The 16,702-nt window shown below is 43.2% G+C and overlaps 1 protein-coding gene across 1 annotated transcript in view; it reads right to left on the bottom strand.

The window, feature by feature from the left end:
- Nucleotides 1-16,702, bottom strand: part of LOC122813137 (vitrin-like) — a 210,111-nt gene that overhangs the window by 69,016 nt on the left and 124,393 nt on the right. Inside the window, exon 4 of the mRNA XM_044085284.1 lies at nt 10,154-10,220. Within this exon, the coding sequence (XP_043941219.1) occupies nt 10,154-10,220 (67 nt within the window). The remainder of the gene's footprint in view (nt 1-10,153; nt 10,221-16,702) is intronic.

The raw sequence follows: 16,702 nt of genomic DNA, 5'->3' as shown, positions 1-16,702 counted from the left end.
AGCTTGTGTATAGTGAGCTCTGAATGTGTTTTGTACTCTAAATCAGCCACGCAATGAATACTCAGAGTTCAGATCACAGTTGTTTTATTTCTTTTGTTAGATTAGTTAGTCAAGCTGAACAGGCAGCATGTCAGCAGAGGAGTATGGAAAGCTGACAAGGAGCCATCTCTGAGATGTGCCAGGCTAGGGGACTGGTGCATGGAAACCTGACTAAGGCAGACCTGATTGCAGCCTTGGTTACAGCTGCATCAGAAAACAGCAACCAGGAGGACAATTAGACTGGCAGTGGAAATATACTACCCTCAGAGAAAGGACAGCTCAACCTTTCTGCAGAGGACTTAAAAATCCATCTGGAGCTAAAGAGACTTGAGTTGGAGGCCAGGCATTTGGAAACAGAAGCAGCTGAGTGACTGAGGAGTCTACAGGCTGAAGAGAATGAGAAACTGCTACAACTGGAAGCCGAGGAAAAGGAACAGCAGAGGAAGCATGAGGGGGAAATGCTGACTCTTCTCCAGAGTCATGGAGGTAATGGGGAAGGGAGTAACTGGACCCCAGAAGCACAAAAGGTCAGTACATTTCTTCCTTAGTTTAAAGAGAGGGATAATTTTGATAGTTTCATTCATATGTTTGAGAGGGTATGCAAACAGTATGGTGTTGACCAAAGGCTCTGGGTATGGTTCCTGACCCCCTTACCCCATGGTAAAGCTGTAACTGTTTTGTCAAAAGTGTCTGATGTTGCATGTTTTGATTATACTGCTGTTAAAAATCACTTGTTAGAATTGTTTAAGCTAACACCTGAAATGTATAGGAAAAAGTTTTGTGAGCATAGACGCAAGGCAGATGAAAGTGTGTGTGAATATGTTGCTGAACTGAGCACTTATTTCCATAGGTGGGTGAGTGGACATCAAGTCACCACTTTTGAAGGGCTGGCAGACCTTTTGGTGAGAGAACAAGCCCTTAACACTTTGCCTGAGGACATGAGGATCTGGTTAGCTGATATACAATGTGCTACTTCAGATGAGTTGGGGAAGAAGGGAGACCTATACCTAGCAAGCAGGGCAGCCCTGCACAGGAAAGGGACCCCCAGTACTGCTCATGGGTCTAAAGGAACCCATGGTGTGCAGCACAGACTGCCCCAACAGAATCTGCCAGTAGCAGGGGAAGCCACTAGTCTAGGTATACATCCAGGAGTTAGGGTTAAATGTTTTGAACTCAACCAGTGGGGCCATGTGGCATACAGGTGTCCATGGAGGCAAGGTGGGGAACAAAAGTTGAGGGAGCCAGTAAGTGGGAAAGACAAAATGCCAATAGTAGGTTGTCTTGGGACAACAAGGGTACCGAGCTACCACCAGAGGTTATTTCCTATTGTAGTGAATGGCAAAGAGGCCATTGCCAAGAGAGACACAGCCTCTGATATAACCATTGTAAAGCCTGCAATGGTTACAGGCAAGCACAACATGCCTGGGCAGTCTACTCCAGTCATGGCTGTAGGAGGGATCCCATTCCAAATACCTTTGGCTAGAGTTCACTTTGACTGGGAGGATGGAAAAGGAAGCCAGCAAGTTGGTGTGTTTGAGGATATCCCTGCAGATGTCCTGATAGGAAATTATTCTGATAGTGCAGAACCCTGTGCTTGTGCAGTTACACTCAGTAAGGCTTGGAGACAAGCAGGTAAGTCTGGTAGCCTGGGGGAGACCCAGACAGATTGCATATTTGCAGCCAGGACTGGTGAGGTGGTTACTTCAGGGAGGGAGCTACCCTGTAGCAGTGAGACTGAAGGTGAGCCACAGCTGCTTGGGGGTGCTGATGGTCCCTTGGACAGAGTGACTGCAAAGGTAGAGGTGAGTAGTAGTACCCAGGCTGACAGTGAGGCACCACTGTCAGAGGATGCCAGACTTCCTGTGGAAGGGGAGCTGGGAAGGGTTACAAGGAGAGAGTTGAGACAGGCTCAGCTCTCAGACCCTACATTGCAAGGTCTGAGGCAGGTAGGTAGGGAGGCAACTGATTCTCAAGGAAAGGGGAATCTGTATACTGGGACAAAGAGTTACTGTACAGAAAGTGGATCCCTGAGGGAGGGCTAGAAGGTGACAGAGTACAGCAGTTGGTAGTGCCTAGACCCTACCATGTGGTGCATCTACCCATAGCCCATTATAGTTCCTTTGCAGGTCATATGGGCATAAAACGTACAAAGAGGCGTATTATGCAGAACTTCTATTGGCCTGAAATTTCCAGAGATGTAACAGGGTACTGCAGGACCTGTGAGCAGTGCCAAAAGGTAGGCAAGGCAGGAGACAAGGTGAGAGCTCCTTTGATGCCTTTGCCTGTGATTCAGGAGCCATTTCAGAGGGTAGCTATGGATAATGTGAGTCCCCTGAGTACCCCAAGTTCCACAGGGAAAAAGTATATCCTAGTGGTAGTGGATTATACTACACAATACCCTGAAGCAGTGGCTTTGTCCTCCATTGAGGCAGAGAAGGTGGCCAATGCTTTGTTAGAGATTTTCAGCAGGGTAGGTTTCCCAAAAGAAATACTGACTGACAGAGGTGCCAATTTCATGTCAGACCTGCTGGCTTGTCTGTGGAAGTCCTGTGGGGTGAAGCACATGAAGACCACCCCCTACACTCCCCAGACTAATGGTCTTGTTGCGAGGTTAAACTCTACAATTAAGTCTATGCTATGGGCATTTGCAGATCAGTTTAAGAGGGAGTGGGACAAATATCTGCCCCATCTGTTGTTTGCTTACAGAGAGGTGCCCCCGGAATCCACAGGTTTTTCACCCTTTGAGTTGCTGTATGGGCATAGGGTGAGGGGAACCTCTAGATTTCATTTGAGATGAGTCGGAAGGTGAGTGCAAGTCTCACAAGGAGTCTGTTGTGGCATACATCCTAAACCTTAGGACAAGGCTCAGGGAACTCATGGGCTTGGCCCAGGAGAACCTGGCAGATGCCCAACAACAGAAAAAGGTGTGGTATGACAGGAATGCTCGAGCTAGAGACTATGCTGTGGGGCAGCAGGTAATGGTTCTCAATCCTGTCAGCACAACAAGCTGCAAACATCTTGGGAGAGACCCTACAAGGTGCTAAGAAAGGTAAGTGATGTTAACTACATGGTGGAACTGCTAGGCAGAAGGCAGGGGCACAAATTGTACCATGTTAACATGATGAAACTTTACTATGGTAGGGAGGCCCTTGTGCTGAGCATTTGCAGTGGATTGCAGGAGAAGTCTGAGGGAGATCTGGTGACTGATCTCCTCAGTGAGGCTCGGGCTGACACCTCAGTGGACGGGGTAGCAATGTCCCAGCAGCTATCTCCTACCAGGTTTGAGAAATCCGAGCAGTGTTGCAGGAATTTGGAGACATGTTCACTGGGAAACCAAGGTACACCCACCTGGGGCAGCACCAGGTGGATACAGGCCCCCAAAGGCCTATTAGGCAGGCCCCTTATAGAGTGCCTGAGAGAGTCAAACTGACTCTGAGGGAGGAGGTACAGGAAATGTTGGAACTAGGGGTAATTCAAGAGTCCAACAGTCCCTGGGCCTTCGCAGTGGTGCTGGTGCCAAAGAAGGATGGCAGCACCAGGTCCTGTGTGGACTACAGGAAATTAAATAGTCACACAGAATCAGATGCTTACCCCATGCCTAGGATAAATGAGGCCCTAGAGCAGCTGGGTGGAGCTAAGTAATTTACAGCTATCGATCTTATCAAGGGTTACTGGCAGGTGCCCTTGACTCCAAGTGCTAGAGAGAAGTCAGCCTTTGTGACTCCTTTTGGCTAGCATGAGTTCACAAAGATGCCCTTTGGGATGAAGAATGTCCCAGCAACTTTCCAGAGGCTGGTAGTTCATATCCTAGCAGGAGCAGGAGGGCTTGCCCTTGCTTACCTGGATGATATTGCCATCTATAGCCATTCCTGGCCAGAGCACCTTCAGCATGTCAGGGAGGTGCTGGGCAGACTACAGAGGGCAGGGTTGAACATTAAGCCGAGCAAATGTCAGGTGGGTATGGCAGAGGTCTCCTACCTAGGACATAGAGTCGGGAGTGGTAAGATAAGGCCAGAACCTGCCAAAGTGGAAGCTATTCAGGCATGGCCAGCACCTGTTACTAAAAAACAGGTGAGGGCATTTTTGGGAACAGCACCGGTACTACAGAAAGTTCGCCCCCAGTTATAGTACCATAGCTGCTTCCCTCACAGACCTGACAAGGAAGAACAGGCCAGATAAGGTAGTGTGGACCCCAGCAGGTGAGCAGGCATTCCAGAAGTTTAAAGAAGCTTTGGGAGAACCCCCTGTGTTAGCCAGACCAGATTACAGCAAAGAATTTGTTGTGCAGGTGGATGCTTCGAACCATGGGGTGGGCTGTACTTAGCCAGATTTATTCAGAGGGAGAAGAGCACCCAGTGGTTTATCTCCATCATAGGCTCCAACCCAGGGAGGAATGCTATGCAGCTGTAGAAAAGGAATGTCTAGCCATAGTATGGGCACTGCAGAAACTTCAGCCTTATCTGTATGGAAGAATATTCACTGTAATGACAGATCACAACCCCCTAACATGGTTAAACAGAGCCAGCAAGCAAAATTCCAAGTTGCTAAGATGGAGTCTAGGGTTGCAAGCATATCATATGTCCATGCAGCACTGCAGTGGGATTAGCAATGCCAATGCAGATGGGCTTTCAAGACAGGGAATGGGGCAAGGTATACTCAGACAGACTTAACTCCCTCAAGCAGCATTTCTCAAGGGTCACTTGAAAAACTAGCTTGAGTTCTCCAGTGGGGTGATATGTGAAGATTGGGTGAAGATAGGTGAAGGCTGCCAGCCTAAGCAGATAGAATTTTGTAGATAATTCTGTCATCTGTAAATATTAATGTAAACCACAGGCTTGTTGTCTTAAATGGAAAAAAATAGTGTTACATGTGGAACTGGAAGGAAAATGTAACAACAGTGCACTCTACTGACCAAGTAAAGCATGTTGTGACCCTTTGATGTTAAAATTCAGAGCCAGTAAGTCTAGAGTGAGGCATCCTGCCTATTGTTTTAAGGTCAGAGTTAATGGCCAGAATTTGCATGTATAAATGTCCTTTATTGCTCTGGTTTCTGCCCAGAGGTGAAGAATGTAAATGTAGTTTCTGTTAGCCTGGGAACCCAGGGAAGTGTGAAGAATGAGGTAATGTGAACCAGGAATGTGATTTTAAAAACAGAGAGAATCAGAGAGCATTAAGCATTTTTGTCTTGACCATCCAACTCACCAGCACTGTCTTGTTCTATATGTAAGATTATCTTAGACGTGTGTTTTCTCCTAGAAATAGCTAGAAACTAGAAAGATTAGACTGTGTTTTTCTGTGATGTCAGAACTGTACCACTGAATTATTTTAAGTATTTCTCTGTGATCTCTGAAATCTTGACTAGCACTGTGTAGTAAAAAGTATTGTCTTGTGTTTTTACTATTTGTTATTAAATATTTTTAAACCCTTTCAACTGTGGCTGTTTTTGTAGAGATAATTTAAGCTCTTAAGAGTACTTGCATGCCTTTGGAAAAATTGTTCAAAGCCACTCCAATAGCTTTAGCCCTGGGCTATACTACCAATTGGATAAAAATATTGCACAGTAATAATTGGACACCCTTTTAAGGGCCTTTGAGTAGCTGATAAATATTAGTGGGTGGTGGCAGCTGGTACTACCATATAGTCTGGGAAAAAGGGGCACAGCTGGAGCACCTGTGCCAGCCTTCCCCAGGAGTGTCTGTGTGGTTGTATAAACTCTTCTCAAGGTGTGTGTGTGTCAGCTATGTGGGCAGGGACATGAAGCACTGGTTGGACAGAGAGGGTGCTGAAGGTTTTAGCTTGCCCACTAGGCTGAGATCTGGACCCTATAGCTGTGCCAGTGGAGAGTCTTACTGGGGACATGGAGAGCAAGGGAGGGACCAGCCCCAGACTGTCGGTGATCTCTGTGTGCTCTTACGGGAAATTGCACTTTACTGTGTGTATTTGTTATCCTTTTCTCCTATATGAGACACCCCTCACTGGTGTTAGTGGTGAGGATTGAGGCTCCTTAATAGCTGGGCCAGGGCACGGTCGTCACACTACTTATTTCAATTTTTAACAGTCTGCTACTAATCATATCAAGACAAATTGTTTCTCATGTAAATACTCACCATCTTTGATTTCAGCTGCTTCTAGATAGCATACTAAAAATTACAATCCCTCCTCACACTTGAGAATATAGATTTCTGTACAGTTATTGAGACATGGTTTAAAGTGGCAGAGAGTGCCCCAGCAGTGCAATGTTTCAGTGCCTTCCACACATTTAGACCAGTAGCTGTACTGACAAGGGCTAAAGGTGGAGGTGCATCAATATACATCAGTAACAAGCATACCTCAAGGATGGGTAAACAAAATGATGTACTGGGGATCCTCCATGTGGAAATCACCATAATTAAAATCCTGTATCATATCCTAGCCAGCTACAGGTCACCCTCTATGTCCCAAGAAGTTTATAATGCATGCTTGGACCTACTGGAGACACTTATCATCCAACCTAACACCCTACTCTTGGGAGACTTTAAATACCCCTCTTAGATTGAGAATCCTGCACATACTCAAATCTACAGGCACAGAGATTTCTGCACTTCATAAATACAAATACCCTTGACCAAATAGTGAATACACTTACTAGAGGCTCCAACATACTGGACCTAATTCTCACAAATAACAGAGAATGCTGCACCCTCGCCAATGTCTCATCCTCCATGGTACGGTCCGACCGTAAAGCTTTCTCCTTCAAAATCAAAATCAACTATGTAATTCCGTTAAAACCAGCAATAGTTAGGAACTCTTCCAAGGGAAATTTCCTGTTATTAAGTAATTGTTTATCAAAATTCGATGCCCCTTCAAACCCCCAAGAAGATACCAGCATATGCTGAATTGCTCTCAGAAACTCAATACTACCACAACAATGGTTGCATAGAGGCTGCTGTACCTACTAGAAGAAGTCCAGAACTAGCCCCAGAAACAAACCACCCTGGTTGATCCCAAATTAAACAGGATATACAACAAAAGGAAAAAATATGGCAAAAATCAGGAAGGGTAATTTCCATATAGATAAAACTCTCTCATCAAAGTAAATAGGCAAATAAGAGGGCTGATTAGGTCAGACAAAGCCAACTTTGAGGTTAAGATGTCCTCACAAGTGAAAGATAACCATAAGGCCTTCTACAGCTCTGTCAGAAACCTAAAAAGAAGCACACAGCAATGTGCTGAACTTGTGGTTAATGGTGCCACATTCACCAAGCCTGTTAGCAGAGAAATTCAGTTCCAACTTTATCACCTGTCACCCCCAACCATCCCCTAATAAAACCCTCAAGGACATCCCCTCCAACTATAACTAGGAAACATGTACTGACTGCACTCACTTAAGCCAAGAACACAGCCCAAATGAGCCCAATAACATTCCAGGATGCCTCCTGAATAGTCTAAAATATGACTTATCAGGGTTTGTGCTACTTAAATGGAGGACTATGATGGTCATCCCCCTTCATTAGGGAGGACCTTCAACAGATCCTGGAAACTACAGACCCATTAGTCTGACTAGTCTTATTTGCAAAGCCATGAAAAGAATTATCGGAGATGTCCAGACACTGGATGCATCCCAGTTTTGCTTTGCCAAAGGAAGGTCATACTTACTGAATCTGGTGGACTTCTTTGAAAAGGTCACTAAGGCAATGAATGAGAGGAAAACTGTGCACAATGCCTACCTAGAGCTGGTGAAGGTATTTGATATAATACCTCACTCAGGCATTGTCAGTAAACTTACAAAATTAGGTATAAACCCCTTTAAAACATGCCAGGTAGCTAGCTGGCTTACTGATGGAACCAAACAGGTTAGAACTGTGTGGCCACTTTAACAAAGAGGCCAGCCACCAGTGGAGTCCACCAGAGTTCTGTGCTAAGCCCACTCCTCTTTAGCATATACTTCTCAGATGTCAAAGACAATGTCAAAGGTCTCTGGATAGCCAAATTTGCAGATGATTGCAAACTGTGAACAATCATTGAATCCCCCCATATGAGAACACCCTTTAGGAAGGTCTAACACAGACAAACACTTGAATTCAAACTCATGGCTTAAAACTCAATACCAAGAAATGCTTTATAGTACCTTTTGGGAGGTCTGCCTTCCCAAGTAGCTATGTAATCAATAAAATTCCCTTAAAAGTTGATTCAATAGTCAGGGATCTGGGAACTTACATAAATAGTAATCTAGCCTTTGACCAACACAAGTTCAAGGTAGTAAGAAACTCCTTCTAAGTTTATTCAACTTATAAGCAAGGGCATGGTATCTAGATCCAGATAGGTCATTATACCACTGTACTCGGCCCTTGTCAGGTCTATCATAGAGTATAATGCCCCCTTCTGGGTGTATATGACCATACACATACAAACTGGAACGTCCACAAATGCTCCTTAAAAAAGAAAAATTTTCTATGCTGATTGCCTGAAAGCACTGTCTGTTTCCTCGGTAACATACAGACCTCTGAGTGGTGATCTTTGTCTGGCATACAAGACATCCCTGGATCCCATTTTCATGAATCTTTTGCACATCCACAAGACAGCATCAGAACTACTAGATTAAAAGAAACAAATTTTGCTTGCAACATAACTAGGACATGTTAGAGAGGCAGACGTTTCTCAGAGAATTCTCATTCTTTTGAACAGGCTCCCCATCCATGTGAAGCAGAGTTCCTCTCTATCCCTATCTGAGTGCAAGTTGGAACAGTTGATGGGTAATCAGAAATTCACCCCTGGTCTGGCTCCTATGTCTTTGATGGGCAGAGGCAGTTAGTAAATCACCCCTATAAATCAAATTTGTGGATCACATTTGGGTTGCACAGCTAGGCTTTCAAAGGTTCCGGTGGTCATCAATCTAGTATGCACCTATGAACCTATGTTTTACAGGTAAATGCTAGAAACTTTGGCTAATTTTTTTGACTATTTACCACGTCTCTTCAATTAACCCTTCACTTCTTAAATAACTGCACTAACCATTTCTTTTCATCTTTTTACATTTTCAGCACTATTTTCCATTACTACTGCCATCATTCACTTAAGGTATCTATCTGAGGTATCATGTGCTCAATGAAAACAATTCAATGTTTATTTTGTAGATAAATACATGCATATCAGTCTGATTTATGACAAATCATAGATAATTTTACTCAAACATTAGAAAAAAGTTTGCTGTCTTCAACTATATTTCTCACCATTTCACCTTCTGTGATCTACAGCAACTTAACAAAATGATACTTTGTAACCTGATGAGTAAAGTACCAAAGAATTCTCCTGGACTTCAAACAGTTTGAGAAGTATCTCTGAAGTTTGTCTCTGGATATTCTCCATGTGTACTGTACATTTATTTATTTTTTTATTTAATGAAATGCATAACTCGTAGGCACGGTGGCATAGTGGTTAGATGCACTGCCTCACAACACTTGGCTCTCCAAATCAGTTTCCAGCTGGGTTGTCTTCATTGTGGAGTCCACATATCTTACATGTGGGTTTTGCTAGAGGTTTTGGTTTCCTTCCATGTTCCAAAGACTTACTATAGGCAAGTAGTTAGGTTTGTGTTGTGAGTGAGTGAGTATGTGCATCCATTGCTGGACCGATGCCCCACACAGGATTAGTTTCATTACCTTGTACCAATTAAGAAATACTGCTTGTTATGGACTACACTGTCCACACAAATACATTTGATTGTGTAATAGACACACACACAGACACACACACACACACACACACACACACACACACACACACACACACACACACACACACACACACAAACGTCAAATATCACACATTATGAGATACAGCAGTGCCCTTAATTCTATTGTGTTTTCCACTTTCATTTTCAAGGTTCATCATGTGATGTATACATTTCCTACTGGTCATACACAATAGTTTACCTTTTTGTGACAAAAGGCTGGGAGAGATATACACCCATGATGCACTTCTTTTCATAACTCAGGATCCATGACTCACTCTTGCATCTGACTTTGTCATTGTCATTTAGTAAATAAACAGTGCTTATACAAGCCACACTATCCCAAGTGACATTACAGTGTTTCTTGTATTGTTATTAACAGTTACAATATAATAGGAGACTTACATCAGTGTAGGTTCCAGTTCCCCAAACAGTCCCACCTTCTGTGGCACAGCCAGATGGACATTGTACTCTGAAATAAAAGAACAGAGCAAAACAAAATGTTATTTAGAAATTCAGCTTATCATAGAAAGTCCAGTGCTTGCCCATTGCCACTCTATTCTAACCCAAAGGACACTATTGAAGATTTAGTGCTTGTTATGCCCCCCCTCCCCACCTACGACACCAAACCACTCATGGTCTTCATTATCTCATCCAGACCAGACTTTTCCATAAGTCACTAAATGGCTGCTTATTTTCAATATTTTTCTGTTTTCTGTGACAGAACTTGTTAAGGAGCTCTCTTAAATGGTATTATTTAAATCATGCACATGAGTATTTGACTGATACTTTAGATAACACATGAGATTCCCAACTCCCATGGACATTTGCTGTCATTTTCTTGTACTGTGACTCTGGTGATATGCAAATTAAATGACAACTTCACCCAATTTAAATGTTTCTCTCATTACAAAGTGACATTTTATTTTTTTATTTTGCAGATTCTCTGCATCCATTTGGGTTTTTTTGAGGAATCTCTCATTATTTCTGACTGGCTGACTGGTGTTAGTTAGATCACCTATTAACTTGTGTAAGCAGTTTTGGTAAAGGAGACATAGCTTTTATTTCTTATCCAGCAGGAACTAAGCTATCATCATTACAAAGGCAATATGACTAAGCTTCTCAACAGCTCTCCAGCTCTAAGGTTAGTATAAAGTGATGAACCCCAAACCCATGAACCTAATTATCGTGTTTTTTGGGTGTACCCTGTTTTTCAGATAATTTTTGTTGCTCTTCTAATCTTTTTTTTGTTTGTACCACCTGCTCTCTCAGTTGTGACCTACTGTACAAGCTGACAAAGGATTTTTTTAATCCCTGAACCCACATCAGCATCTTACTCAACACTCTAAAGATTTAAATGTTTCTCTCAGGGGAGAAAGTGAAGCACTGGGAGAGAGATGTTACCAGAGGTGGATTCAGAGATTTTCTACAGAGTTCCTAACCTTTATAAAGTGGCCGTAGGTCTATAAATAGATTAAGACTCATGGATTCATGCACGTTTCCATGTACATTGTGACCAGCTACATGCTTTTAGACAAGCTATGGATCTTAGTCTTTTCCAAGGACCAACCATGGTGGCGGGCCTTAGGCATAAACCATTTAGGTGGTTGCCAGGGGTGCCACTCAGCCAGGGACACTATTCTTGCTTTCTTCCAGCTAACATAAACCAGTGGCTACTCAAGGCACTTCAGTTGTAGGGTGCTGCAGTCGTCTTAGTTTCTGGGACCTGCTCAGTCCCATGTATAATGTGTGCAAGAAATCACAGAGCCTCAAAGCTATATCAGGCTGCATGACTCATTGACATGGTAGGTGGAATACTGCAAAAAACCCAGAAAGTTTGAAATCATGGAGGGTAATGGTCATAACAGTGTTTCTGGTACTGTGAGGGTCTGCAGAGCAGAGCATCTAAAAAGGATGCTGCATGGTGTAGCAGGAAGGTTTATGTATTTGTAAACCAGGCAAGCACCCAGATGGAGCAAGCCTTAGGTGAACTGGCATTATCCCTCATTGTTGCCCACTGGCCCCAGAGCACACACAATCTGTCCAGATGGTCCCCCAGCCTGGCCTACCTACACTATTCAGATTACTTGTTTCTCCCTTTTCTTACAGTTTGTTGCTGCATTTGATTTTTGTTTATGCATTCATTCATTCAACACATCCTAACTATGCAAGGCTGCTCTATGGTAACTATTGAGGCATTAACTGCATTAAGAGAGCAGCCCCAAAAAGGCTTGGGGGGAGGTTCTAAATACCCTGACATGTATTTTAGAGTTTTCAATAAAGGCCTGAATGAAAAACATCATGAAGGAAAGAAATTCACTCTTACTCTTCAACTTTGATTTTTCTTACATGCTTTTAATGCACCGTAACTAACCAATAATGTGTTGGAATAACTGCGCAGGGAAGAAGTGAATTAAGCCAGAGATTTGGGAGCCATTATTCTCCAAGACGCCATGGAGTTTTAGATGATCTGAGGTACATTTTTTTTTTTACTTTTTCTTAACTTTCTGCTTCAATGATGACCTGACCAAAAAATAACAGATAAAGAAATTATGTCTTATTTTTTCAGGAAAAAAATAAGATTTATCCAAGGCTTAATGGTTAAAGCTGTCCAAATAGTAGTTCACAATAACCTGAGAAGACAAAAGCTTGTCTAGAGACATAAAATCATATCTGGGAGTACTGAATATCTTCTTAACCCTCCTCAAAATAGGATAGTCACCTTCTGTATACGGCTCTGATTTCAGATGAGGATGAGAGTGAAGGCACAGACAACCAGCGTCAAGTATTTCAAGTTGTTGTTTTCATATGTAAAAACAGCAGACTTCATCACCTTACCCCAAAAAGATAGTTACATTCTATGTACCCCTCTGATGTCAGAATGAGATGAAACTGACAAAAATGAATACAACCTCACCATATTTCAAACTGATGCTGTTTTATATATATATATATATATATATATATATATATATATATATATATATATATATATATAAACAGCATGCCTCTTTAGCATACCCACAGAAGATATCCACCAGTATACACGCCTAATGTTTGATTGTGAAGAAAGTGAAAAAATAATGATCACAGTAATGTTTCCAACTTGTAACTCCCAGAGAACAAACTGCTCCTATATAAACTATAGCAACTGTCATCTCATATGTGTGAGGAATGTTAAAAGAAATGACCATAGTGACCTGTGCACACCTCTGAACTTTGAAAAGAAAATTTAAGAAATGACATCATCTTTAGTCCTTCACACAAGTTACAGTGAGCTTTTGTGTACACCTCTTAGCATGGCCAGTTTAAGACTAAGTGAGGTTCAGAGCAAAGGTGACTACTAAGTCTGTGTCAAAATTCACTTATACAGCCTGGGTTGTGGGGGGGGCGGGGTGGCTACAAGCTCTGAAAGCTTGGATATTGTATGATGCCTTTAATCCCTTACATTTTTGAAAATTGAGTCTTATACTTTTTTAATGCTATCCAATAGAGTTACATTACTTATGTATGTGTCTGGCAATATCACATATGTCCACAGGTAAAAATCAATGGTATAAGTTTTATACACACACACACACACACACACACACACACACACACACACACACACACACACACATGCACAATATAGATCTGGCTTTTCAGGAAGAAGGATTTTTTTTATCACACACACTGACATCACCCCTGACAAGCCAGGAATGTCACAAGTTGCACAAACATACATACACGTACTGCACACTTACCTACAAGCAAATTGGAGAAATGCTTCTGGGTGGTGTCAGAAACCAGAGCATATAGATAAACACACATAGAGATAGACAGGGCATGCTGACATTATAAAAAAGAAGCCATAGCCAAGATCTGAACCAAAGCCTAGCAGAGTGGAATGGCAATGATACTCACTGTGCCACTGTGCCAATGAGCAGTCACTTTAACACACTTTCTGCATCTGCTAAACCGCTAAAAATGGCCACTTATTCTGTGCAGTGCTGATGTTTGTGAACAATGGTGAAAGAAACTATGGCCAGCTTGTTGCTCATAGGTTAGTACTAGGCTAACTGCCCTCGTGGGCCATTTTCAGCCTAGCCAATTACCCATGTGAGTTGCTGTTAAATATGCTGCACTCTCCTCACATGCGTGTGAAAACACACACACACACACACACACACACACACACACACACACACACACACACACACACACACACACACACACACACACACACACACACACACACACATTCAGCATAAGCCATAACAATGCTAGTTTTTCACTGACTTTAGCAAATGCAGACATTGTATGACATTTCTTCTGCCAAGATAGATCAGTGACTGTTCAGCAGTGACGAAACAGTAAGAGTAAGTCACAGATGGGCCTCCATACCAGTCAGCAATTATAACCACTTTACTTCCTACGACTGCATGCACTTCAGAGCCATGCCAGATCAGTGACTGTTGTTTAACAGTGATCAAACAACATGAGAGGTTCAGAGGTTCATAGGTGTATACTAGGCTAATGGCCCTGGAGCCTTTACAAGCCTAGCCCAAACAAAATTGCCCCGGCACCGTGCCACCCGATGTTAGTTTACAGTGCCCCTATCCAGTAGGACAACTGGAGTGACCCCCGGGGTGAACTTTCTGTTATCCATCCACTCATCAAGATTTCTCTTGAAGAGGGCCAGTGAGATGCTCTGCTTGACATGAATGGGAAGTTTATTCCAGACTATGGGCAGTCTTTGGGAGATAAACCTGTCCTTCCAGCATGTTCTGTTAATTGTGGTAATGAGGTTGTGATCTCTGGAGCACATGGTGCAGGGGATTGGGATTTCTTTAGGTGTAGCATTTCAAGTAGGGCTGGGTCAGCCATGGCTTTGTAAGTCAAGCAGAGATCACCTCTAAGTAGATGATAAGAGACTGAGAACAGCTGAAGTTTCTTGAGTGTGCCCATGTAGGACATATGTTTAAGGCCTAGGATCCTTTTCGTTAGGTACTTTTTTGGCCTCTCTAGCTGTTGTAGGTGTCTGGCCAGGTACATGCCAAACAGGGTGTTATATTCGATGATTGGTCTAATGAGGGATGAGTAGAGAGGGATGATGACCTCTTTCTTCCTGGATGCAAAACCTTTGGTTATAAGATGTGCCATGCAGAAGGACTTTCTGACCACAGTGGCAATGTGGTGGTCAAAGGTGAGGTGGCTGTCAACCTGGGTGCCCAGATCTCTTATGGCCCCTTCAGTGTTCAGTGGACTCCCATCAATGTGGTAATTCGTGGGAACTGAGTTTTTTCCAAAGGGGATGATAACGTATTTTTTGGCATTAAGCTTCAGGCCATGGTTCCGTCACCAGTCATTGGTCTCAGAGAGGCCCTTTTGTAGGATGTCTGCATCACTTGGGGAGTTGATAATGACTCCTATCTTGCAGTCATCAGTGCACTTGGTCAGCCAGAGTCCTTCTATTTTGGCCTGAACTTCTGAGAAGTAGATGCCAAACAGGACAGGGCCCAGGACCGAGCCCTGTGGGACTCCACTTGTGAATGATCGACAGTCTGACCTGGAATCTGCAACCTTCACTTTGTGGGTCCTGTCTGTGAGCCAATTTGCAACCCACCTAGTGATGTAAGGGTTGATGCCTAGTTTGCTAAGTTTATCAGTGATACCTGAGTGGGGAATGGTATCAAAGACCTTGGCCAGGTCAAGGTAGGCTTGGTGACTGCCTCAAAGAAGTCAACCAGGTTCAGCAGGCAGGATCTCCCCTTGAGAAAGCCAAACTGTGTTGGGTCAAGAGTTTGAATATTGTCTATATCTTTGTTAAGCAGGTCCATGATGATGCGCTCCATAGCTTTGCATACCAGACTTGTCAGGCTAATGGGGCGATAGCTCCCAGGGTCTGTAGTTTCTCCCTCTTTATGGAGTGGGATGACTGTAGCAGTGAGCCATTCATTAGGGATATAGCCTGAGGTAAGGCTGTGATTGAACAGGGCACACAGATGTGGTGCCAGTTTGTTTTGTAGCTCATGTAGGACACAGCCAGGGATATTATCAGGCCCCATGGATGCTGTATTCTTGGCTTTGGACAATGCAGCTTTTACCTGTGCCACAGAAATGGTGGGTACCAGGCTTTCTTCTGATATTGTTATAGGGCATTTGGGGGGGTAAAATTGGCACTGAATCTGTCAGCCAGTATGTTGGCTACATCTGTTGGCTCAGTATAGGAGGTGCCATTGTGCAATAACTCAGAGCAAATCTGGGTATTGCCTTTGAGACTTTTGATATAGCTATAGAAGGCTTTGTGGTTGTTTTTGGAGTCAGATGCAATTCTGCCTTCATAGCAGGCTTTAGAGGATTTGATAAGGGATCTCAGCTTTTTGCTGAGACTGATAAGTGAGGTTTTCCAGTCTTGTGACTTCATTTTTTTGCAACAGTTTCTTCCTTCTGTTGTAGAGTTTATTGGTGGCTGGGGACCACCAGATTGGCTTCCTTTTTTGGAGGAGAGCATCTTAGTTCTATTTGGTATGGCAAGGTCCATGCATTTGTGTACATGCTCATACAGTGCATTGGTGCATGATTTGGCAGTCATGTAGCTATTTTCCATTGGCATGATTGCTGAGAAGTTAGCTACCTCTGCGTTTAAGAGCCCAAAGTCATCTTTATAGAAGTTTTTCAGGGTGGTCACCTTAGTGGGAGGGAGGGGGGGGGTGTCGGTGAGATAGATATTTCCATGGTGATCAGTTTGTGGTCAGATTTAACCAGGGAGAAACTGACTATAGGTGTGGAGCAACAGTCTCCCATGTTGGTGATAACCAGGTTGAGGATGTTACTTCCTTTAGTGGGGTTAAGTCACTTTTACCTGCAGATAGCCTCCGTACCCACCAACTCCAACCACTTTACTGTGTACATCTCATAGTTCAATCTGATAAATCTGGAAACAGTTATACATCAGTAAGCAACTTTTTG

The sequence above is a fragment of the Protopterus annectens genome, chromosome 10.part0 (assembly GCF_019279795.1).
Source record: "Protopterus annectens isolate FY-2018-M chromosome 10.part0, PAN1.0, whole genome shotgun sequence".
Classification (NCBI taxonomy): domain Eukaryota; kingdom Metazoa; phylum Chordata; order Ceratodontiformes; family Protopteridae; genus Protopterus; species Protopterus annectens.
This window is presented reverse-complemented; position numbering and strand designations above follow the sequence as displayed.